Below are 27940 nucleotides of genomic sequence, written 5' to 3'. Positions count from 1 at the left end.
GTGTGGTGAGTCTGTGGGTCTCTGTGTGGTGAGTCTGTGGGTCTCTGTGTGGTGAGTCTGTGGGTCTCTGTGTGGTGAGTCTGTGGGTTTCTGTGTGGTGAGTCTGTGGGTCTCTGTGTGGTGAGTCTGTGGGTCTGTGTGGTGAGTCTGTGGGTTTCTGTGTGGTGAGTCTGTGGGTCTCTGTGTGGTGAGTCTCTGGGTCTCTGTGTGGTGAGTCTCTGGGTCTCTGTGTGGTGAGTCTGTAGGTCTCTGTGTGGTGAGTCTATGGGTCTCTGTGTGTGCTGTCTATGGGTCTCTGTGTGGTGAGTCTATGGGTCTCTGTGTGTGCTGTGTCTATGGGTCTCTGTGTGTGCTGTGTCTATGGGTCTCTGTGTGGTGAGTCTATGGGTCTCTGTGCGGTGAGTCTATGGGTCTCTGTGTGTGCTGTGTCTATGGGTCTCTGTGTGGTGAGTCTATGGGTATCTGTGTGCTGAGTCTGGGTCTCTGTGTGCTGAGTCTATGGGTCTCTGTCTGGTGAGTCTATGGGTCTCTGTGTGGTGAGTCCGTGGGTCTCTGTGTGGTGAGTCCGTGGGTCTCTGTGTGGTGAGTCCGTGGGTCTCTGTGTGGTGAGTCTGTGGGTCTCTGCGTGGTGAGTCTGTGGGTCTCTGCGTGGTGAGTCTATGGGTCTCTGTGTGGTGAGTCTATGGGTCTCTGTGTGTGCTGTGTCTATGGGTCTCTGTGTGGTGAGTCTATGGGTCTCTGTGTGATGAGTCTATGGGTCTCTGTGTGGTGAGTCTATGGGTCTCTATGAGATGAGTCTGTGGGTCTCTGTGTGGTGAGTCTGTGGGTCTCTGTGTGTTGAGTCTACGGGTCTCCGTGTTGTGAGTCTGTGGGTCTCTGTGTGGTGAGTCTATGGGTCTGTGTGGTGAGTCTGTGGGTCTCTGTGTGGTGAGTCTCTGGGTCTCTGTGTGATGAGTCTGTGGGTCTCTGTGTGGTGAGTCTCTGGGTCTCTGTGTGATGAGTCTCTGGGTCTCTGTGTGGTGAGTCTATGGGTCTCTGTGTGATGAGTCTGAGTCTATGGGTCTCTGTGTGGTGAGTCTGTGGGTCTCTGTGTGGTGAGTCTGTGGGTCTCTGTGTGGTGAGTCTATGGGTCTCTGTATGGTGAGTCTATGGGTCTCTGTGTGGTGAGTCTATGGGTCTGTGTGGTCAGTCTGTGGATCTCTGTGTGGTGAGTCTATGGGTCTCTGTGTGCTGAGTCTGTGGGTCTCTGTGTGGTGAGTCCGTGGGTCTCTGTGTGGTGAGTCTATGGGTCTCTGTGTGGTGAGTCTGTGGGTCTCTGCATGATGAGTCTGTGGGTCTCTGTGTGGTGAATCTATGGGTCTCTGTGTGGTGAGTCTGTGGGTCTCTGTGTGATGAGTCTATGGGTCTCTGTGTGGTGAGTCTATGGGTCTCTGTGTGGCGAGTCTATGGATCTCTGTGTGGTGAGTCTATGGGTCTCTGTGTGATGAGTCTATGGGTCTCTGTGTGGGTGAGTCTATGGGTCTCTGTGTGTGCTGAGTCTGTGGCTCTCTGTGTGGTGAGTCTATGGGTCTCTGTGTGATGAGTCTATGGGTCTCTGTGTGGTGAGTCTATGGGTCTCTATGAGATGAGTCTGTGGGTCTCTGTGTGGTGAGTCTGTGGGTCTCTGTGTGTTGAGTCTACGGGTCTCCGTGTTGTGAGTCTGTGGGTCTCTGTGTGGTGAGTCTATGGGTCTGTGTGGTGAGTCTGTGGGTCTCTGTGTGGTGAGTCTCTGGGTCTCTGTGTGGTGAGTCTATGGGTCTCTGTGTGATGAGTCTGAGTCTATGGGTCTCTGTGTGGTGAGTCTGTGGGTCTCTGTGTGGTGAGTCTGTGGGTCTCTGCGTGATGAGTCTATGGGTCTCTGTGTGTGCTGTGTCTATGGGTCTCTGTGCGGTGAGTCTATGGGTCTCTGTGTGATGAGTCTATGGGTCTCTGTGTGGTGAGTCTATGGGTCTCTATGAGATGAGTCTGTGGGTCTCTGTGTGGTGAGTCTGTGGGTCTCTGTGTGTTGAGTCTACGGGTCTCCGTGTTGTGAGTCTATGGGTCTGTGTGGTGAGTCTATGGGTCTCTGTGTGGTGAGTCTCTGGGTCTCTGTGTGATGAGTCTGTGGGTCTCTGTGTGGTGAGTCTCTGGGTCTCTGTGTGATGAGTCTCTGGGTCTCTGTGTGGTGAGTCTATGGGTCTCTGTGTGATGAGTCTATGGGTCTGTGTGTGGTGAGTCTTTGGGTCTCTGTGTGGTGAGTCTATGGGTCTCTGTGTGATTAGTCTATGGGTCTGTGTGGTGAGTCCGTGGGTCTCTGTGTGGTGAGTCTGTGGGTCTCTGTGTGGTGAGTCTGTGGGTCTCTGTGTGGTGAGTCTGTGGGTCTCTGCGTGATGGGTCCATGGGTTTCTGTGTGGTGAGTCTCTGGGTCTCTGTGTGATGAGTCTATGGGTCTCTGTGTGGTGAGTCCGTGGGTCTCTGTGTGGTGAGTCTGTGGGTCTCTGTGTGGTGAGTCTGTGGGTCTCTGCGTGGTGAGTCTATGGGTTTCTGCGTGATGAGTCTATGGGTCTCTGCGTGGTGAGTCTATGGGTCTCTGATGAGTCTATGGGTCTGTTTGATGAGTCTATGGGTCTCTGTGTGGTGAGTCTGTGGGTCTCTGCGTGGTGAGTCTGTGGGTCTCTGCGTGGTGAGTCTGTGAGTCTCTGCGTGATGAGTCTATGGGTCTCTGTGTGGTGAATCTATGGGTCTCTGTGTGATGAGGCTCTGGGTCTCTGTGTGGTGAGTCTGTGGGTCTGTGTGTGTTGAGTCTACAGGTCTCTGTGTGGTGAGTCTATAGGGTCTGTGTGGTGAGTCTGTGGGTCTCTGTGTGGTGAGTCTATGGGTCTCTGTGCGGTGAGTCTGTGGGTCTCTGTGTGGTGAGTCTCTGGGTCTCTGTGTGGTGAGTCTGTGGGTTTCTGTGTGGTGAGTCTGTGGGTCTCTGTGTGGTGAGTCTGTGGGTTTCTGTGTGGTGAGTCTGTGGGTTTCTGTGTGGTGAGTCTGTGGGTCTCTGTGTGGTGAGTCTGTGGGTCTCTGTGTGGTGAGTCTGTGGGTCTCTGTGTGGTGAGTCTGTGGGTTTCTGTGTGGTGAGTCTGTGGGTCTCTGTGTGGTGAGTCTGTGGGTCTGTGTGGTGAGTCTGTGGGTTTCTGTGTGGTGAGTCTGTGGGTCTCTGTGTGGTGAGTCTCTGGGTCTCTGTGTGGTGAGTCTCTGGGTCTCTGTGTGGTGAGTCTGTAGGTCTCTGTGTGGTGAGTCTATGGGTCTCTGTGTGTGCTGTCTATGGGTCTCTGTGTGGTGAGTCTATGGGTCTCTGTGTGTGCTGTGTCTATGGGTCTCTGTGTGTGCTGTGTCTATGGGTCTCTGTGTGGTGAGTCTATGGGTCTCTGTGCGGTGAGTCTATGGGTCTCTGTGTGTGCTGTGTCTATGGGTCTCTGTGTGGTGAGTCTATGGGTATCTGTGTGCTGAGTCTGGGTCTCTGTGTGCTGAGTCTATGGGTCTCTGTCTGGCGAGTCTATGGGTCTCTGTGTGGTGAGTCCGTGGGTCTCTGTGTGGTGAGTCCGTGGGTCTCTGTGTGGTGAGTCCGTGGGTCTCTGTGTGGTGAGTCTGTGGGTCTCTGCGTGGTGAGTCTGTGGGTCTCTGCGTGGTGAGTCTATGGGTCTCTGTGTGGTGAGTCTATGGGTCTCTGTGTGTGCTGTGTCTATGGGTCTCTGTGTGGTGAGTCTATGGGTCTCTGTGTGATGAGTCTATGGGTCTCTGTGTGGTGAGTCTATGGGTCTCTATGAGATGAGTCTGTGGGTCTCTGTGTGGTGAGTCTGTGGGTCTCTGTGTGTTGAGTCTACGGGTCTCCGTGTTGTGAGTCTGTGGGTCTCTGTGTGGTGAGTCTATGGGTCTGTGTGGTGAGTCTGTGGGTCTCTGTGTGGTGAGTCTCTGGGTCTCTGTGTGATGAGTCTGTGGGTCTCTGTGTGGTGAGTCTCTGGGTCTCTGTGTGATGAGTCTCTGGGTCTCTGTGTGGTGAGTCTATGGGTCTCTGTGTGATGAGTCTGAGTCTATGGGTCTCTGTGTGGTGAGTCTGTGGGTCTCTGTGTGGTGAGTCTGTGGGTCTCTGTGTGGTGAGTCTATGGGTCTCTGTATGGTGAGTCTATGGGTCTCTGTGTGGTGAGTCTATGGGTCTGTGTGGTCAGTCTGTGGATCTCTGTGTGGTGAGTCTATGGGTCTCTGTGTGCTGAGTCTGTGGGTCTCTGTGTGGTGAGTCCGTGGGTCTCTGTGTGGTGAGTCTATGGGTCTCTGTGTGGTGAGTCTGTGGGTCTCTGCATGATGAGTCTGTGGGTCTCTGTGTGGTGAATCTATGGGTCTCTGTGTGGTGAGTCTGTGGGTCTCTGTGTGATGAGTCTATGGGTCTCTGTGTGGTGAGTCTATGGGTCTCTGTGTGGCGAGTCTATGGATCTCTGTGTGGTGAGTCTATGGGTCTCTGTGTGATGAGTCTATGGGTCTCTGTGTGGGTGAGTCTATGGGTCTCTGTGTGTGCTGAGTCTGTGGGTCTCTGTGTGGTGAGTCTATGGGTCTCTGTGTGATGAGTCTATGGGTCTCTGTGTGGTGAGTCTATGGGTCTCTATGAGATGAGTCTGTGGGTCTCTGTGTGGTGAGTCTGTGGGTCTCTGTGTGTTGAGTCTACGGGTCTCCGTGTTGTGAGTCTGTGGGTCTCTGTGTGGTGAGTCTATGGGTCTGTGTGGTGAGTCTGTGGGTCTCTGTGTGGTGAGTCTCTGGGTCTCTGTGTGGTGAGTCTATGGGTCTCTGTGTGATGAGTCTGAGTCTATGGGTCTCTGTGTGGTGAGTCTGTGGGTCTCTGTGTGGTGAGTCTGTGGGTCTCTGTGTGGTGAGTCTGTGGGTCTCTGTATGGTGAGTCTATGGGTCTCTGTGTGGTCAGTCTGTGGATCTCTGTGGGTCTTTGTGTGGTGAGTCTATGGGTCTCTGTGTGCTGAGTCTGTGGGTCTCTGTGTGGTGAGTCTGTGGGTCTCTGTGTGCTGAGTCTGTGGGTCTCTGTGTGGTGAGTCCGTGGGTCTCTGTGTGGTGAGTCTGTGGGTCTCTGCGTGGTGAGTCTATGGGTCTCTGCGTGGTGAGTCTATGGGTCTCTGTGTGGTGAGTCTGTGGGTCTCTGCGTGATGAGTCTGTGGGTCTCTGTGTGGGTGAGTCTATGGGTCTCTGTGTGCTGAGTCTGTGGGTCTCTGTGTGGTGAGTCTGTGGGTCTCTGTGTGGTGAGTCTGTGGGTCTCTGTGTGTGCCCCTGTTGACCGGGCCAAGCCCATGAAATCACCACACACACGCACGCACGAGTTACAGCGCTCGTTGAGTTTAATTACAAACGGATCGGCGCGTGGGGGGCAGGCCGATGATTACACGTGCCCCCACGGACACAGCGAGAGAGAGAGTGGGTGGGTGGGTGGGAGAGGGGACAGTGGGTGACAGAGAGACGGGACAGCGGGTGACAGAAAGTAAATTCGTCCAAAATGCCGGCCAGCCAACTCGTCCACAGTCTCCTTGACCCCACCGACGAGACGCGAGCCACACACCTCCTCCTCCTCATCCTCCTCATCATCCTCATCCTCCTCATCCTCGTCGTCGTAAGGGGTGGGGCCCCCTCCTTGATGAGGTGGTCGTCTCCCCCGCAACGAGGTGGACTCGACAATAAGATGGTGAAGCGTTGACGAGGCATGAGACGGCCCCCTCCTCGATGAGGTGGTGTCAACGGTAACTCGATGGTCTCCTCGGCGAGGTGGTCTCCTCGGCGAGGTGGGGTCTCCTCGGCGAGGTGGATCTCCTCGGCGAGGTGGGTCTCCTGGGCGAGGTGGTCTCCTCGGCGAGGTGGATCTCCTCGGCGAGGTGGGTCTCCTCGGCGAGGTGGTCTCCTCGGCGAGGTGGTCTCCTCGTTGAGGTGTTCTCCCTGACAAGGTGGACCCCACGGTGAGGTGCTCACAAATCTTCCCGCCCGGTTGTGCCCCTGTCCTCATCGTCACCACCACCATCACCACCACCGTCACCACCACCATCACCACCACCACCACCACCACCGTCACCACCACCGTCACCGTCATCACTGGAGTCCTCATCGCTGCTCTCAGTGTACGCACCGAGTCCAGGCAGCACAGCCACGGTCTTGTTACCCCCCACCACCACCACCGCTGGGCTACCCCCCACCACCACCGCTGGGCTACCCCCCACCACCACCGCTGGGCTACCCCCCACCACCACCGCCGGGCTACCCCCCACCACCACCGCCGCTGGGCCGCCCCTCCCCACCACCGCCACACCTGCAAGATAAACGAACACACGCATCACTCCCACGGCCCGCATTCTCAATCCACTGCTGGATGAGTGTCGCGCGCCCCCACCACCACCACCGAGGACCCCCCCACCACCACCGAGGACCCCCCCCACTACCACCCACCACCACCACCACCCCCCCACCACCACCGAGGACCCCCCCCACCACCACCACCGAGGACCCCCCCACTACCACCCACCATCGAGTCCCCACCACTACCGGGTCTCCCCCCCACCACCACCACCAAGGACCCCCCACTACCCCCCACCACCACCCCCCCCCACCACTACCGGTCTCCCCCCACCACCACCCCCCCACCATCACCACCACTACTACCAAGTCCCCCCCCCACTAAACCCCGCTGGGGCTCAGCCCAGAATCAGTATTTACACTACAGCAGGAGGAATCCGAAGAGCTGTAAAGCTCTTTTATCACAGATGTCCAGGATGGACGCGGGGTCACAACGTTACGACCACAACAAAGACAAAGATCCCCCGTGTAGCCTCAACAGACTGTAGGGGCAAGTGCTGTTAGCGAGCACAAAGACAAAGATCCCCCGTGTAGCCTCAACAGACTGTAGGGGCAAGTGCTGTTAGCGAGCACAAAGACAAAGATCCCCCGTGTAGCCTCAACAGACTGTAGGGGCAAGTGCTGTTAGCGAGCACAAAGACAAAGATCCCCCGTGTAGCCTCAACAGACTGTAGGGGCAAGTGCTGTTAGCGAGCATCACCTATGAAGGCCGGTAACGGTACACGAGGGGGTGGGTGGCCAGCACCACGCCCGGCCGCCTTTGTCTCCCCAGTGGCGATGTTTACTACACACCGCACCAGGTACTCATTTTGAGGCCGAGTCGACCTAGGGGAGGCCTGGGACCGGTTCAGATAATCGTCACTGGTGTTGGCCGTGAGCGGGAATCGAACCCGGGTCGCCAGGTTCATAGCGCAGCGTAGCGCTAACCGCTGCACCACCGCTCCCCACGGTACACACACAAACACGATGGGTGTGCAAAGTACAGAAAAGGTGAACAGATCACGTGACAACTATATACAGAATCAGAATATATATGCATACACTGCAGGAGAAATCCGATGAGCGATCAAGCTCTTTGTTTCACACATGTCCAGTCACCTGCGAGCTCCCTCGACGCCGTGGTGGCCGGGGAGTCTGTGGCAACGCCTTCACCTCCTCGTGGTCTCTTAGGGACGGTCATCTCGTCTGTGTTGTTGCTGCTGCTGCTGCTGCTCCGCACATCATCGAAGCCCGTCGAGAATTAACCACTCACTCAACCACCCATCCACTCACTCACTCACTCAACCACCCATCCACTCACTCACTCAACCACCCATCCACTCACTCACTCACTCAACCACCCATCCACTCACTCACTCACTCAACCACCCATCCACTCACTCAACCACCCATCCACTCACTCACTCAACCACCCATCCACTCACTCACTCAACCACTCATCCACTCACTCACTCAACCACCCATCCACTCACTCACTCAACCACCCATCCACTCACTCACTCACTCAACCACCCATCCACTCACTCACTCACTCAACCACCCATCCACTCACTCACTCAACCACCCATCCACTCACTCACTCAATCACCCATCCACTCACTCACTCAACCACCCATCCACTCACTCACTCAATCACCCATCCACTCATTCACTCACTCAACCACCCATCCACTCATTCACTCACTCAACCACCCATCCATCCACTCACTCACTCAACCACCCATCCACTCACTCAACCACCCAGCCACTCACTCAACCACCCATCCACTCACTCAACCACCCATCCACTCACTCAACCACCCATTCACTCACTCACTCACTCAACCACCCATCCACTCACTCATCTACTCACTCACTCGACCACCCATCCACTCACTCACTCGACCACCCATCCACTCATTCAATCACCCATCCACTCACTCACTCAACCACCCATCCACTCACTCACTCAATCACCCATCCACTCATTCACTCACTCAACCACCCATCCACTCACTCACTCAACCACCCATCCACTCACTCAACCACCCAGCCACTCACTCAACCACCCATCCACTCACTCAACCACCCATCCACTCACTCAACCACCCATTCACTCACTCACTCACTCAACCACCCATCCACTCACTCATCTACTCACTCACTCGACCACCCATCCACTCACTCACTCGACCACCCATCCACTCATTCAATCACCCATCCACTCACTCACTCAACCACCCATCCACTCACTCACTCAATCACCCATCCACTCACTCACTCAACCACCCATTCACTCACTCACTCACTCAACCACCCATTCACTCACTCAACCACCCAGCCACTCACTCAACCACCCAGCCACTCACTCAACCACCCATCCACTCACTCAACCACCCATTCACTCACTCACTCACTCAACCACCCATCCACTCACTCATCTACTCACTCACTCGACCACCCATCCACTCACTCACTCGACCACCCATCCACTCACTCACTCTACCACCCAGCCACTCACTCAACCACCCATCCACTCACTCAACCACCCATTCACTCACTCACTCACTCAACCACCCATCCACTCACTCACTCAACCACCCATCCACTCACTCACTCAATCACCCATCCACTCACTCAACCACCCATCCACTCATTCACTCACTCAACCACCCATCCACTCATTCACTCACTCAACCACCCATCCACCCATCCACTCACTCAACCACCCATCCACTCACTCAACCACCCATCCACTCACTAACTCACTCAACCACCCATCCACTCACTCATCCACTCACTCACTCGACCACCCATCCACTCACTCACTCTACCACTCACCCACCCACTCACTCACCTGCTCACTCAACCAGCTGCTCACTGTGGGTGTGAGGGGGTGTGAAGGAGTGTGAGAAGGTTGCTGAGGGGGCTGAGAGGGGGTGTGAGGGGATGAGCGAGGTGTGAGAAGGTTGCCGAGCGGGGTGTGAATGCCGAACCTCCTGCGTTTGACGGCACCTGCCAGGAGCTGCGTCTGCGACGGCCGCGGCTTCGGTTTCAACTTCGCCTCCGCCGGTGCCGCCGGTGCCGCCGCTGCCGCCGTCACCGCCACCGCCGCCCTCTTGTCACTGCGATCTGGCAACTCCTTCTCCAGGGCGGACGCCCTCCGCACCACCGCGTCCTGAGCGGCCGCACCGCCACCGCGTCAAGGGCAACATGCTGCTGATGATGATGCAGATGATGATGATGATGATACGGGAACAATATCTAATAACAGCTGATGACGATGCTGACGATGATGCTGAAAAAGCTAAACAGCTGATGATGATGATAACGATGATGCTACCGAAAGATCTAACAACAGCTGATGATGATGATGATGACGTGGTGGTGGCGTTAGTGGTGGTGGTGATAGTGGTAGTAGTGGTGGTGATAGTGGTAGTAGTGGTGGTGGTGATAGTAGTGGTGAGGGTGGTAATTATAGTGGTAGCAGTAGTGATGGTGATAGTGGTAGTAGTGGTGGTGGTAGTAGTGGTAGTGATGATAGTTGTGGTAGTGGTGGTGATGATAGTGGTAGTGGTGGTGATGATAGTGGTAGTAGTAGTGGTGGTGATAGTGGTAGTAGTGGTGGTGGTGATAGTGGTAATAGTGGTGGTGATAGTGGTAGTAGTGGTGGTGGTGATAGTGGTAGTAGTAGTGGTGATGATAGTGGTAGTAGTGGTGGTGATAGTGGTAGTAGTGGTGGTGATGATAGTGGTAGTAGTGGTGGTGATAGTGGTAGTAGTAGTGGTGGTGATAGTGGTAGTAGTGGTGGTGATGATAGTGGTAGTAGTGGTGATGATAGTGGTAGTAGTGGTAGTAGTGGTGGTGATAGTGGTAGTAGTGGTGGTGATGATAGTGGTAGTAGTGGTGATGATAGTGGTAGTAGTGGTAGTAGTGGTGGTGATAGTGGTAGTAGTGGTGGTGATGATAGTGGTAGTAGTGGTGGTGATAGCGGTAGTAGTGGTGGTGGTGATAGTGGTAGTAGTGGTGGTGGTGATAGTGGTAGTAGTGGTGGTGATGATAGTGGTAGTAGTGGTGATGATGATAGTGGTAGTAGTGGTGGTGGTGATAGTGGTGGTGGTGATAGTGGTAGTAGTGGTGGTGATGATAGTGGTAGTAGTGGTGGTGATGATAGTGGTAGTAGTAGGTGGTGACAGTGTCACTACTTGGTGACCATCATCACGCTCCTCATCACGTCACACCCACTCGTCGTCACCCGAGCTAAAAAAATGACCGCCGATATTCCGCCGTGGCTAGCGGCTAGCGGCTAGTGGCTAGCGGCAGCTGGCTAGCGGCTAGCGACAGCTGGCTAGCGACAGCTGGCTAGCGGCTAGCAGCTAGTGGCTAGCGGCAGCTGGCTAGCGGCTAGCGACAGCTGGCTAGCGACAGCTGGCTAGCGGCTAGCGACAGCTGGCTAGCGACAGCTGGCTAGCGGCTAGCGATAGCTGGCTAGCGGCAGCTGGCTAGCGGCTAGCGACAGCTGGCTAGCGGCTAGCGACAGCTTGCTAGCGACAGCTGGCTAGCGACAGCTGGCTAGCGGCTAGCGACAGCTGGCTAGCGGCAGCTGGCTAGCGGCTAGCGACAGCTGGCTAGCGGCTAGCGGCTAGCGACAGCTGGCTAGCGACAGCTGGCTAGCGGCAGCTGGCTAGAGGCTAGCGACAGCTGACTAGCGACAGCTGGCTAGCGGCAGCTGACTAGCGACAGCTGGCTAGCGGCAGCTGGCTAGCGGCAGCTGGCTAGCGACAGCTGGCTAGCGGCAGCTGACTAGCGGCAGCTGACTAGCGACAGCTGGCTAGCGACAGCTGGCTAGCGACAGCTGGCTAGCGGCAGCTGACTAGCGACAGCTGGCTAGCGACAGCTGACTAGCGGCAGCTGGCTAGCGACAGCTGGCTAGCGGCAGCTGACTAGCGGCAGCTGGCTAGCGACAGCTGGCTAGCGGCAGCTGACTAGCGACAGCTGACTAGCGACAGCTGACTAGCGGCAGCTGGCTAGCGACAGCTGACTAGCGGCAGCTGACTAGCGACAGCTGGCTAGCGGCAGCTGGCTAGCGACAGCTGACTAGCGACAGCTGACTAGCGACAGCTGACTAGCGACAGCTGACTAGCGGCAGCTGGCTAGCGACAGCTGACTAGCGGCAGCTGGCTAGCGACAGCTGGCTAGCGGCAGCTGACTAGCGGCAGCTGACTAGCGACAGCTGGCTAGCGACAGCTGGCTAGCGACAGCTGACTAGCGGCAGCTGGCTAGCGACAGCTGACTAGCGGCAGCTGGCTAGCGACAGCTGGCTAGCGACAGCTGGCTAGCGGCAGCTGACTAGCGGCAGCTGGCTAGCGACAGCTGGCTAGCGGCAGCTGACTAGCGACAGCTGACTAGCGGCAGCTGACTAGCGGCAGCTGGCTAGCGACAGCTGGCTAGCGGCAAGCGGCAGCTGACTAGCGGCTAGCGACAGCTGGCTAGCGACAGCTGGCTAGCGACAGCTGGCTAGCGGCTAGCGACAGCTGGCTAGCGGCTAGCGACAGCTGACTAGCGACAGCTGACTAGCGACAGCTGGCTAGCGGCTAGCGGCAGCTGGCTAGCGACAGCTGACTAGCGACAGCTGGCTAGCGACAGCTGGCTAGCGGCAGCTGGCTAGCGGCTAGCGACAGCTGGCTAGCGACAGCTGACTAGCGACAGCTGGCTAGCGGCTAGCGACAGCTGGCTAGCGACAGCTGGCTAGCGGCTAGCGACAGCTGGCTAGCGACAGCTGGCTAGCGACAGCTGGCTAGCGACAGCTGGCTAGCGGCTAGCGACAGCTGACTAGCGACAGCTGGCTAGCGGCTAGCGGCAGCTGACTAGCGGCTAGCGGCTAGCGACAGCTGGCTAGCGGCTAGCAACAGCTGGCTAGCGACAGCTGGCTAGCGGCTAGCGACAGCTGGCTAGCGACAGCTGGCTAGCGGCAGCTGGCTAGTGGCTAGCGACAGCTGGCTAGCGACAGCTGGCTAGCGGCTAGCGACAGCTGGCTAGCGACAGCTGGCTAGCGACAGCTGGCTAGCGGCAGCTGGCTAGCAGCTAGCGGCTAGCGGCAAGCGGCAGCCGGCTAGCGACAGCTGGCTAGCGGCTAGCGACAGCTGACTAGCGACAGCTGGCTAGCGGCTAGCGACAGCTGGCTAGCGGCTAGCGACAGCTGACTAGCGACAGCTGGCTAGCGACAACTGGCTAGCGGCTAGCGGCAGCTGACTAGCGGCTAGCGACAGCTGGCTAGCGGCTAGCGACAGCTGGCTAGCGGCAGCTGGCTAGCGACAGCTGGCTAGCGGCTAGCGACAGCTGGCTAGCGGCTAGCGGCAGCTGGCTAGCGGCAAGCGGCAGCTGGCTAGCGGCTAGCGGCAGCTGGCTAGCGACAGCTGGCTAGCGGCTAGCGACAGCTGGCTAGCGACAGCTGGCTAGCGGCAGCTGGCTAGCGGCAGCTGGCTAGCGGCAAGCGGCAGCTGACTAGCGGCTAGCGACAGCTGGCTAGCGACAGCTGACTAGCGGCTAGCGACAGCTGGCTAGCGGCAGCTGGCTAGCGGCTAGCGACAGCTGGCTAGCGGCTAGCGGCAAGCGGCAGCTGGCTAGCAGCTAGCGGCTAGCGACAGCTGGCTAGCGGCTAGCGACAGCTGGCTAGTGGCTAGCGGCAGCTGGCTAGCGGCTAGCGACAGCTGGCTAGTGGCTAGCGGCAGCTGGCTAGCGGCTAGCGGCAGCTCGCTAGCGGCTAGCGGCAGCCGGCTAGCGGCTAGCGGCAAGCGGCAGCTGGCGGATACACGGTACTCCAGGATGGCGCGACGGTCCTCGATGATTCTACGCCGGTCCAAGAGCTCCTGCTGCTTCGACACCTCGCTGAGGAAGTCCACCTCGTCCGTCTCCAGACCACGCACCATGTTCTCTACGGGAGACAGAGGGGGACAGAGAGACAGACAGAGAGACAGATAGGTGGCTCTAGGGGCGAGTGAGGTGCTGGGTCTAGGGGTGAGTGAGTGACGTGCTGGGTCTAGGAGTGAGTGAGGTGCTGGGTCTAGGGGTGAGTGAGTGAGGTGCTGGGTGAGTGAGTGAGGTGCTGGGTGAGTGAGTGAGGTGCTGGGTGAGTGAGTGAGGTGCTGGGTCTAGGGGTGAGTGAGTGAGGTGCTGGGTCTAGGGGTGAGTGAGTGAGGTGCTGGGTCTAGGGGTGAGTGAGGTGCTGGGTCTACGGGTGAGTGAGTGAGGTGCTGGGTCTAGGGGTGAGTGAGGTGCTGGGTGAGTGAGTGAGGTGCTGGGTCTAGGGGTGAGTGAGTGAGGTGCTGGGTCTAGGGGTGAGTGAGGTGCTGGGTCTAGGGGTGAGTGAGTGAGGTGCTGGGTGAGTGAGTGAGGTGCTGGGTGAGTGAGTGAGGTGCTGGGTGAGTGAGTGAGGTGCTGGGTGAGTGAGTGAGGTGCTGGGTGAGTGAGTGAGGTGCTGGGTGAGTGAGTGAGGTGCTGGCTGAGTGAGTGAGGTGCTGGGTGAGTGAGGTGCTGGGTGAGTGAGTGAGGTGCTGGGTGAGTGAGTGAGGTGCTGGGTGAGTGAGGTGCTGGGTGAGTGAGTGAGGTGCTGGGTGAGTGAGTGAGGTGCTGGCTGAGTGAGTGAGGTGCTGGGTGAGTGAGTGAGGTGCTGGCTGAGTGAGTGAGGTGCTGGCTAGGTGAGTGAGGTGCTGGCTGAGTGAGTGAGGTGCTGGGTGAGTGAGTGAGGTGCTGGCTGAGTGAGTGAGGTGCTGGGTGAGTGAGTGAGGTGATGGATGAGTGAGTGAGGTGCTGGGTCTAGGGCTGAGTGAGTGAGGTGCTGGCTGAGTGAGTGAGGTGCTGAGTGAGTGAGGTGCTGGCTGAGTGAGTGAGGTGCTGGCTGAGTGAGTGAGGTGCTGGCTGAGTGAGTGAGGTGCTGATTGAGTACTCACTGAACTTGAACTGCTCGTCGTACTCCGCTTGCTTCTTGTCCTTCTGCTCCTGCAGTCGCTCGAAGAGCGAGCGAGCGTCGTACTCCTCCTCGGGGCACTCTGCGGCAACACGCGGCTCGCTCGCTCGCTCGCCCGCCCGCTCACCCACCCGCTCACCCACCCGCTCGCCCGCTCACCCACCCGTTCACCCACCCGCTCACCCACCCGCTCGCCCGCTCACCCACCCGTTCACCCACCCGCTCACCCACCCGCTCACCCACCCGCCCACCCGCTCGCTCGCCCGCCCGCTCGCCCGCTCACCCACCCGCTCACCCACCCGCTCGCCCGCTCACCCACCCGCTCACCCACCCGCTCACCCACCCGCTCACCCGCCCGCTCACCCGCCCGCTCGCCCGACCGCACCCGCCCGCTCACCCACCCGCTCACCCACCCGCTCACCCACCCGCTCACCCACCCGCTCACCCACCCGCTCACCCACCCGCTCACCCACCCGCTCACCCGCCCGCCCGCTCACCCGCCTGCTCACCCACCCGCTCGGCCGACCGCCCGCTCGCTCGCCCACCCTCGGTGTATATCACACACACACACTGTACACACACACTACACACGGTGTATACCACACACTCTGTACACACACACTACACACGGTGTACATCACACACACTCTGTACACACACACTACACACGGTGTACATCACACACACTCTGTACACACACACTACACACGGTGTACATCACACGCACTCTGTACACACACACACTACACACGGTGTACATCACACGCACTCTGTACACACACACACTACACACGGTGTACATCACACACACACTGTACACACACACTACACACGGTGTATACCACACACTCTGTACACACACACTACACACGGTGTACATCACACACACTCTGTACACACACACTACACACGGTGTACATCACACACACTCTGTACACACACACTACACACGGTGTACATCACACGCACTCTGTACACACACACACTACACACGGTGTACATCACACACACTCTGTACACACACACTACACACGGTGTACATCACACACACTCTATACACACGCTCACACACGGTGTATACCACACGCACTCTGTACACACACACGGTGTACATCACACACACTCTGTACACACACGCTACACACGGTGTACATCACACACACTCTGTACACACACACTACACACGGCGTACATCACACTCACTCTGTACACACACGCTACACACGGTGTATACCACACACACTCTGTACACACACACTACACACGGTGTACATCACACACACTCTGTACACACACACTACACACGGTGTACATCACACACACTCTGTACACAAGCTCACACACGGTGTATACCACACGCACTCTGTACACTACAGTGTATACATCACACACTCGCACGTTCTGTACACACGCTCACACACGGTGTACATCACACACACTCTGTACACACGCTCACACGCAGTGTATATCACACACACACACAGTGTATATCACACACACACAGTGTACATCACACACACACAGTGTACACTACACAGTGTGTACATCACACACTCTACACACATCATACGCGGTGTGTACATCACACACACACACGGTGTGTACATCACACACACACACGGTGTGTACATCACACACACACACGGTGTGTACATCACACACACACTCAATGTACACACACACAATGTGTACACACACACACTGTGTACACACACACACACACTGTGTACACACACACACAATGTGTGTGTACACACACACACACACTGTGTGTACACACACACAATGTGTGTACACACACACTGTGTACACACACACATACACTGTGTACACACACACACACACTGTGTGTACACACACACAATGTGTGTACACACACACTGTGTACACACACACACTGTGTACACACACACTGTGTACACACACACACTGTGTACACACACACTGTGTACACACACTCACACACCCCACAAGCGGTGTGCACATCGGACACACTCACACACACACGGTGTATATCACACACACACTCACACACACTCGCACACTTACAAACGGTGTATATCACACACACACACTCACACAGTACACAGGGTATGTACATCACACACACTCACACACGGTGTATATCACACAGACACTCACACACAGTGTATATCACACACACACACTCACACAAAGTGTACATCACACACACAGACACGGTGTACATCACACACTCACACTCACACACGGTGTATATCACACTCACACACTCACACACGGTGTATATCACACACACACTCACACACGGTGTATATCACACACACTCACACAAAGTGTACATCACACACACTCACACAAAGTGTACATCACACACACAGACACTCACACACACTCGGTGTATATCACACACACAGACACTCACACACGGTGTAAATCACACACACACTCACGCACGGTGTATATCACACACACACTCACACAAAGTGTATAACACACACACACGGTGTATATCACACACACACACTCTGTACATCACACACTCACACACACACTCACACAAAGTGTATATCACACACACACGGTGTACATCACACACACACAGACACTCACACACTCACACAAAGTGTACATCACACTCACACACGGTGTATATCACACACACACACTCACAAAGTGTACATCACACACACACACTCACACAAAGTGTACATCACACACACACACTCACACAAAGTGTACATCACACACACACTCACACACGGTGTACATCACACACACACACTCACACACGGTGTACATCACACTCACACACACTCACACACACTCACACACACGGTGTACATCACACACACACACTCACACACTCACATAAAGTGTACATCACACACACACACTCAGACACACTCACACACTCACACAAAGTGTACATCACACAGACACACACTCACACGCGGTGTACATCACACAACAACAACCGCCATTCGCCACTAAGTGGCGGTGACGTCACCACGATGCTTGTGCCAGGCTATGTGCACCCTGAGGCCACGTGAAGTGTCGAACGCCCGCTGGCAGGAGGTCACGGGGCAGACCCAGGTGCCCCGGGTCGACTGACTGAGATGACTGGCTGATGCACCACCTGTGCCCCCTACTGTGCCAACCTGCTGTGCTTTAGCCACCCGGCGCTCCGCTCGCTGTTGTGAGCGTCGCTCCTCCGCCCTCCGTTGTTGTTGGAGGGCGACTGCCTCCAACTGCCCAGTAGCATCCTTCACGAGCCTCCTCCACAGAGGCCGATCTTGACACCGCTGGTACCAGTCATCGGCAAGTCCACTCAGCTCCACGTCCTCCTGTACCACATCACTCCATCTCTTCTCTAGCCCGTGCCGCGCCCGCTTAGCCCCCTCAATCCGGCCAAACAAAAGCTGTTTCGGCATGCGGTGGCTGGGCATGCGGGCTACATGACCCAGCCATCGCAGCCTTGCCTGCCGGAGGAGCTCACCGATGGGACCCTGCCCAGCTCTTTCAAGGATTTGTGAGCTCCTCACACAATCCAGTCTGGTTAAACCCAGGATGGATCGTAGGCAGGCCAGCCTAAATGTTTCTAACCGGCGAAGATGTTCCATTAGGGGGGTCCACGTTTCGCAAGCGTAGAGAAGGGAGGGAATGACCGTGGCCGAGAAGACCTGAAGCTTAGTGCGGAGCGACAGACCAGGTAGCTTCCACACAGCATTACGCAACCGATGAAAAGATATTGCCGCTCGACTGATTCGGAGTGAGACCTCTGCTGTTAAACTGGAGCCAGTCATAAGCACACTGCCCAGGTATGGGAAACTCTCCACTCTCTCCACAACTGCCCCATCACACACACTCACAGACACTCACACACTCACACAAAGTGTACATCACACACTCACACACACTCACACAAAGTGTACATCACACACACACTCACACACGGTGTACATCACACACACACACTCTCACACACACACTCACACACACTCACACAAAGTGTACATCACACACACACACACTCACACACTCACACACGGTGTACATCACACACACACTCACACACAGACACTCACACACTCACACACGGTGTACATCACACACTCACACACGGTGTATATCACACACACACGGTGTACATCACACACTCACACACGGTGTATATCACACACACACACGGTGTACATCACACACACGGTGTACATCACACACTCACACACTCACACATACACACACTCACACACACACTCACACACACTCACACTCACACACTCACACACGGTGTACATCACACACACACACTCACTCACACACACTCACACACACTCACACACACACACTCACACACACTCACACACTCGCACAACGTGTACATCACACACTCACACACGGTGTACATCACACACTCACACACACTCACACACAGACTCACACACACACTCACACACTCACACACAGACCCCCCACGCACCGACGGGGTCCTCCGGCTGCCGCACTCTCTCCCACTCGCTCTGCCGCTGTTTCCGCTTCTCCTCGAGCGCCGCCTCGCTCACGAAGCGTGACTTCATCAGCAGCTCCTCCGCCATGCCTGCACGGGGGAAGGCAAGGAGATGTTGACTACCTCGCCTGGTACGCAGGAGGTCGTGGGTTAGATCCCGACCCCTGACGCCTACAAGGTGGGTGGCTAGATGTTAACTACATCGCCTGGTACGCAGGAGGTCGTGGGTTAGATCCCAGATCTCTGACGCCTGCAAGGGGGAAGGCAAGGAGATGTTGACTACCTCGCCTGGTACGCAGGAGGTCGTGGGTTACAAGGGGAGTGGCTAGGAGATGTTGACTACCTCGCCTGGTACGCAGGAGGTCGTGGGTTACAAGGGGAGTGGCTAGGAGATGTTGACTACTTCGCCTGGTACGCAGGAGGTCGTGGGTTACAAGGGGGGTGGCTAGGAGATGTTGACTACCTCGCCTGGTACGCAGGAGGTCGTGGGTTACAAGGGGGGTGGCTAGGAGATGTTGACTACCTCGCCTGGTACGCAGGAGTTCGTGGGTTACAAGGGGGGTGGCTAGGAGATGTTGACTACCTCGCCTGGTACGCAGGAGGTCGTGGGTTACAAGGGGGGTGGCTATGAGATGTTGACTACCTCGCCTGGTACGCAGGAGGTCGTGGGTTACAAGGGGGGTGGCTAGATGTTAACTACATCGCCTGGTACGCAGGAGGTCGTGGGTTCGATCCCAGATCCCTGACACCTGCAAGGGGGAAGGCAAGGAGATGTTGACTACCTCGCCTGGTACGCAGGAGGTCGTGGGTTACAAGGGGAGTGGCTAGGAGATGTTGACTACCTCGCCTGGTACGCAGGAGGTCGTGGGTTACAAGGGGGGTGGCTAGGAGATGTTGACTACCTCGCCTGGTACGCAGGAGGTCGTGGGTTACAAGGGGAGTGGCTAGGAGATGTTGACTACCTCGCCTGGTACGCAGGAGGTCGTGGGTTCGATCCCAGATCCCTGACACCTGCAAGGGGGAAGGCAAGGAGATGTTGACTACCTCGCCTGGTACGCAGGAGGTCGTGGGTTACAAGAGGAGTGGCTAGGAGATGATGACTACCTCGCCTGGTACGCAGGAGGTCGTGGGTTCGATCCCAGATCCCTGACACCTGCAAGGGGGAAGGCAAGGAGATGTTGACTACCTCGCCTGGTACGCAGGAGGTCGTGGGTTACAAGGGGGGTGGCTATGAGATGTTGACTACCTCGCCTGGTACGCAGGAGGTCGTGGGTTCGATCCCGAACCCCAACGCCTGCTGCTGCTGTAGATTTGGTGTCTGCGTCTCTCCCAGTGGTGGTCACTGCGTGGATTTGTCTCCGGGTCCTCCGGTTTTTCCCCTCCACGTTTAGAATCAACGTCACCACGCGTTCAGAGTGCTGAGCCGCTGATACACATTTACACGTGGTGATGATGATGATGGTATCAGCCACGTGGTGGTGATGATGATGGTATCAGTCACGTGGTGATGATGATATCAGCCACGTGGTGATGATGATGGTATCAGCCACGTGGTGGTGATGATGATGGTATCAGCCACGTGGTGATGGTGATGATGGTATCAGCCACGTGGTGGTGATGATGATGGTATCAGCCACGTGATGATGATGATGGTATCAGCAACGTGGTGATGGTGATGATGGTATCAGCCACGTGGTGGTGATGATGATGGTATCAGCCACGTGGTGATGATGATGATGATGGTATCAGCAACGTGGTGATGATGATGATGGTATCAGCAACGTGGTGATGATGATGATGATGGTATCAGCCACGTGGTGATGATGGTGTCAGCCACGTGATGATGATGGTATCAGCCACGTGGTGATGATGATGATGGTATCAGCCACGTGGTGATGATGATGATGATGGTATCAGCCACGTGATGATGATGATGATGGTATCAGCAACGTGGTGATGATGATGATGGTATCAGCCACGTGGTGATGATGATGATGGTATCAGCCACTCGGTTGAGCTGCTATAATTTGCGATGACCCAGGCAGCCTCCTGACAACGAGCTACACAGCCTAGCGAACGCCTTACAGAGGGCGAACCTGAACATACAAAGAGGGGGTACTTCTACAGAGGGGACCTACAGATAGGGGTTCCCCTATCGAGGGGGTACTTACAGAGAGAAGGGGGTGACCCCTACAGAGAGGGCGAACCTGGACAGACGACTTACAGAGAGGGGATACTCCTACGGAGGGGACCCACAAACAGGGATACCCCTATCGAAGGGGTACTTGAGAATCAGAGTCTTGTATTTGTACAGCAGCAGCAAATCCGATGGGCTATAAAGCTCTTTGCCACAGATGTCCAGTGAGGGGGGCACGGGGTCAGAACGTGACAACAACAAACACAGTACACACAACAACAACACAGTACACACTACACACACAGTACACACAACAACACACAACAACCACACAGTACACACAGTACACACATAGTACACACACAGTACACACAACACACACAGTACACACAACAACACACAACAACACACAACCACACAGTACACACAGTACACACACAGTACACACAACAACACAGTACACACAACAACACAGTACACACAACGTACACACAGTACACACAACGTACACACAACACACACAGTACACACTACACACACAGTACACACTACACACACAGTACACACTACACACACAGTACACACTACACACACAGTACACACAACACACACAGTATACACAACACACACAGTACACACAACACACACAGTACACACTACACACACAGTACACACTACACACACAGTACACACTACACACACAGTACACACTACACACACAATACACACTACACACACAGTACACACTACACACACAGTACACACTACATACACAGTACACACAACACACACAGTACACACAACACACACAGTACACACAACACACACAGTACACACTACACACACAGTACACACTACACACACAGTACACACTACACACACAGTACACACTACACACATAGTACACACTACATACACAGTACACACTACACACAGTACACACAACAACAACACAGTACACACAACACACACAGTACACACAACACACACAGTACACACAACACACACAGTACACACTACACACACAGTACACACTACACACACAGTACACACTACACACACAGTACACACTACACACATAGTACACACTACACACACAGTACACACAACACACACAGTACACACAGTACACACAACAACACACAACCACACAGTACACACAGTACACACACAGTACACACAACAACACAGTACACACAACAACACAGTACACACAACACACAGTACACACAACAACAAACACAACAACAACACAGTACACACACAGTACACACTACACACACAGTACACACTACACACACAGTACACACAACACACACAGTACACACTACACACACAGTACACACTACACACACAGTACACACTACACACACACTACACACACAGTACACGCTACACACAGTACACACAATACACACAGTACACACAATACACACAGTACACGCTACACACACAGTACACACTACACACACAGTACACACTACACACATAGTACACACTACACACACAGTACACACAACACACACAGTACACACACAGTACACACTACATACACAGTACACACAACACACACAGTACACACACAGTACACACTACACACACAGTACACACAACACACACAGTACACACACAGTACACACTACACACACAGTACACACACAGTACACACTACACACACAGTACACACAGTACACGCAACACACAGTACACACAACAACAACACAGTACACACAACACACACAGTACACACAACAACAAACACAACAACAACACAGTACACACAACACACAACAACAACACACACAGTACACACAACAACAAACACAACAACACAGTACACACAACACACACAGTACACACAACAACAAACACAACACACAACAACAACACACACAGTACACACAAAAACAAACACAACAACACAGTACACACAACAACAACAGTACACACAACAACAACACAACAACACAGTACACACAACACACACAGTACACACAACAACAAACACAACAACACAGTACACACAACAACAACAGTACACACTACAACAAACACAACAACAACACAGTACACACAACACACACAGTACACACAACAACAAACACAACAACACAGTACACACTACACACACAGTACACACTACACACACAGTACACACTACACACACAGTACACACAACACACACAGTACACACACAGTACACAGTACACACACAGTACACACTACACACACAGTACACACTACACACACAGTACACACAACATACACAGTACACACAACACACACAGTACACACTACACACAGTACACACTACACACACAGTACACACAACAACAAACACAACAACACAGTACACACAACAACAACAGTACACACTACAACACACAACAACAACACAGTACACACAACACACACAGTACACACAACACACACAGTACACACAACACACAGTACACACAACAACAAACACAACAACACAGTACACACAACACACACAGTACACACAACACACACAGTACACACAACAACAACAGTACACACAACAACAAACACAACACACACAGTACACACAACAACAGTACACACAACAACAAACACAACAACACAGTACACACAACAACAACAGTACACACAACAACAACACAGTACACACAACACACACAGTACACACAACAACAAACACAACAACACAGTACACACAACAACAACAGTACACACAACAACAACAGTACACACTACAACAAACACAACAACAACAACACAGTACACACAACACACACAGTACACACAACAACAAACACAACACACACAGTACACACAACAACACAGTACACACAACACACACAGTACACACTACAACAACAACACAGTACACACAACAACAACACAGTACACACAACAACAACAACAACACAGTACACACTACACACACAGTACACACTACACACACAGTACACACAACACACACAGTACACACACAGTACACACAGTACACACACAGTACACACTACACACACAGTACACACTACACACACAGTACACACTACAACAAACACAACAACACAGTACACACAACAACAGTACACACTACAACACACAATAACACAGTACACACAACACACACAGTACACACAACACACACAGTACACACAACACACAGTACACACAACAACAAACACAACAACACAGTACACACAACACACACAGTACACAGAACACAGTACACACAACACACAGTACACACAACACACACAGTACACACACCAACAAACACAACAACACAGTACACACAACACACACAGTACACACAACAACAAACACAACAACAACACAGTACACACAACACACAACAACAACACACACAGTACACACAACAACAAACACAACAACACAGTACACACAACAACAAACACAACAACACAGTACACACAACAACAACAGTACACACAACAACAAACACAACAACACAGTACACACAACACACACAGTACACACTACAACACACAACAACAACAACACAGTACACACAACACACACAGTACACACAACAACAAACACAACAACACAGTACACACAACAACAACACAGTACACACACCAAACACAACACACAACAAACAAACACAGTACACACAACACACACACTACACACACAGCGCATACTACACACACACACACTACACACAGTACACGCTACACACACAGTGCATACTACACACACAGTACACACACTACACACACAGTACACACACTACACACACAGTACACACACTACACACACAGTACACACACTACACACACAGTACACACACTACACACACAGTACAGACAACACACACAGTACACACAACACACACAGTACACACAACACACACAGTACAGACAACACACAGTACACACAACACACACAGTACACACTACACACACAGTACACACTACACACACAGTACACACAACAACAAACACAACAACACAGTACACACAACAACAAACACAACAACAACACAGTACACACAACAACAAACACAACAACACAGTACACACAACAACAACAGTACACACTACAACACACAACAACAACACAGTACACACAACACACACAGTACACACAACAACAAACACAACAACACAGTACACACAACACACACAGTACACACAACAACAAACACAACAACACAGTACACACAACACACACAGTACACACAACAACAAACACAACACACAACAACACACACAGTACACACAACAACAAACACAACAACACAGTACACACAACAACAACAGTACACACAACAACAACACAACAACACAGTACACACAACACACACAGTACACACAACAACAAACACAACAACACAGTACACACAACACACAAAGTACACACAACAACAAACACAACAACACAGTACACACAACACACACAGTACACACAACAACAAACACAACAACACAGTACACACAACACACACAGTACACACAACAACAAACACAACAACACAGTACACACAACAACAACACAGTACACACACCAAACACAACACACAACAAACAAACACAGTACACACAACACACACACTACACACACAGCGCATACTACACACACAGTACACACACTACACACACACTACACACACAGTACACACAATACACACAGTACACGCTACACACACAGCGCATACTACACACAGTACACACTACACACACACTACACACACAGTACACACACTACACACACAGTACACACTACACACACAGTACACACTACACACACAGTACACACACTACACACACAGTACACACAACACACACAGTACACACAACATACACAGTACACACAACACACACAGTACACACAACATACACAGTACACACAGTACACACTACACACCCAGTACACACTACACACACAGTACACACACTACACACACAGTACACATACTGTACACACTACACACACAGTACACACACTACACACACAGTACACACACCACACACAGTACACACAACACACACAGTACACACTACACACCCAGCACACACTACACACCCAGTACACACAACATACACAGTACACACAACATACACAGTACACACAACATACACAGTACACACAGTACACACACTACACACCCAGTACACACACTACACACAAAGTACACACAACAAACAAACCCAGTACACACAATACACACACTACACACATAGTACACACTACACACACAGTACACGCAATACACACAGTACACGCAACACACACAGTACACGCTACACACACAGTACACGCTACACACACAGTACATACACAGTACACACACAGTACACACTACACACACAGTACACACTACACACAGTACACACTACACACACAGTACACACAACACACACAGTACACACTACATACACAGTACACACTACACACAGTACACACTACACACACAGTACACACAACACACACAGTACACACTACACACACAGTACACACACTGTACACACTACACACAGTACACACACAGTACACACACTACACACACAGTACACACTACATACACAGTACACACTACACACAGTACACACTACACACAGTACACACTACACACACAGTACACACTACACACACAGTACACACAACACACACAGTACACACTACACACACAGTACACACAACACACACAGTACACACAACACACACACAGTACACACAACACACACACAGTACACACAACACACACAGTACACACTACACACACAGTACACACTACACACACAGTACACACTACACACACAGTACACACTACATACACAGTACACACTACACACACAGCGCACACTACACACACAGTACACACTACACACATAGTACACACTACACACACAGTACACACTACACACAGTACACACAACACACAAAGCGCATACAACACACACACTACACACACAGTACACACTACACACATAGTACACACTACAGTACACGCAAAAACACGATAGCAGTGGCACATGGAAAAGATAAACAAATAATTTTAAGTCTATATGTACCCAAAGAAACGATGGTTTTCATCTTACCACGTAAAGTTCCACCGAGGCATTAACTTGTTATTTGTTTTAAAGACGCGACCTTGCCATCAACAAATTATAACATTAGCCTTGAACCAAAGCAGCAAATCCGTCCGGTGGATAGTAGAGAGAGGGGAGAACACCGATAGGCCTCGCGGGACCCCTAACGGGCCCCCCGACCTTTCCTAGCCGCCCTACCTGCGTCCCCTCACCAAGACCCGGCGGGAACTTCTATCCGAGGCCGCTTCTTCTTCTTCCCCCCCCCACGCCCGTTCGTCCGCTCCCTCCTGCCGAGCACCAACTCCCAGCCGCGAGCGAGGAGGCAGAGGGGAAGGAGGCGACGGCGGGGGTTGAAGATGAGGAGGTGGTGGAGGAGGTGGGCGAGCTGCTCCACTGCTAGCGTGCGGTGGTGAGCGCGCTGCGGCCTTCGCCAAAAGCGGCGGCGGGCATGTTGCAACGGGGGTACTTTCGATTCCGATTCCTCTCTCGCAGTTGTCGACGATTATGGATGGATTCGATTCTGATAGATAATCGATTTCAAACTCAGGTGAGGAAGAGACCAATCTTGCTCTTTGGTACTATTCGGTAAAGTCACGTAGGTATAAAATAAAATGTTATTTTATTAAGGTATGAAATAAAATATTATTTTATTTAGATATAAAATACAATTTTATTTTATTTAGGTAAACAAAGAAAATATTACTTTATTTAGGTAAAAAAATAAGTATTATTTTATTTAGGTATAAAATAAAATATTATCTTATTTAGGTAAAAAATCTAATATTATTTTATTTAGATATTTAAAAAGTATATTATTTTATTTAGGTATAAAATAAAATATTATTTTATTTAGATATAAAATACTATTTTATTTAGGTAAAAAATAAAATATTTTATTTAGGTATAAATAAATAAAATAT

General features: G+C 52.9%; 1 protein-coding gene across 2 annotated transcripts; it reads right to left on the bottom strand.

Moving 5' to 3' along the window:
• Window positions 1–5378: 5378 nt before the first annotated feature.
• On the bottom strand, window positions 5379–27532 carry LOC142906710 (uncharacterized). Of its 2 annotated transcripts, none has more exons than XM_076055067.1 (8): window positions 27219–27532; window positions 18804–18920; window positions 14325–14423; window positions 13188–13309; window positions 9372–9553; window positions 7495–7601; window positions 5943–6042; window positions 5379–5834 (listed from the first exon to the last, which is right to left on the bottom strand). In XM_076055067.1, exons 2-8 carry the CDS (start codon window positions 18916–18918, stop codon window positions 5438–5440), a joined length of 1122 nt encoding a protein of 373 aa, XP_075911182.1. In that variant the 5' UTR covers window positions 18919–18920; window positions 27219–27532; the 3' UTR covers window positions 5379–5437. The 2 variants fall into 2 exon arrangements, with proteins under 2 accessions (XP_075911182.1, XP_075911181.1); XM_076055066.1 differs by having other exon boundaries at window positions 7495–7604; window positions 27219–27528.
• Between the last annotated feature and the right edge of the window lie 408 nt (window positions 27533–27940).

The sequence above is a fragment of the Petromyzon marinus genome, chromosome 69, assembly GCF_048934315.1.
Source record: "Petromyzon marinus isolate PM22_M1 ecotype Great Lakes invasive population chromosome 69, UKy_Petmar_22M1.pri1.0, whole genome shotgun sequence".
Taxonomy (NCBI): domain Eukaryota; kingdom Metazoa; phylum Chordata; class Hyperoartia; order Petromyzontiformes; family Petromyzontidae; genus Petromyzon; species Petromyzon marinus.
The sequence above is the reverse complement of the archived record's forward strand: the minus strand, read 5'-3'. Positions and strand labels throughout refer to the sequence as shown.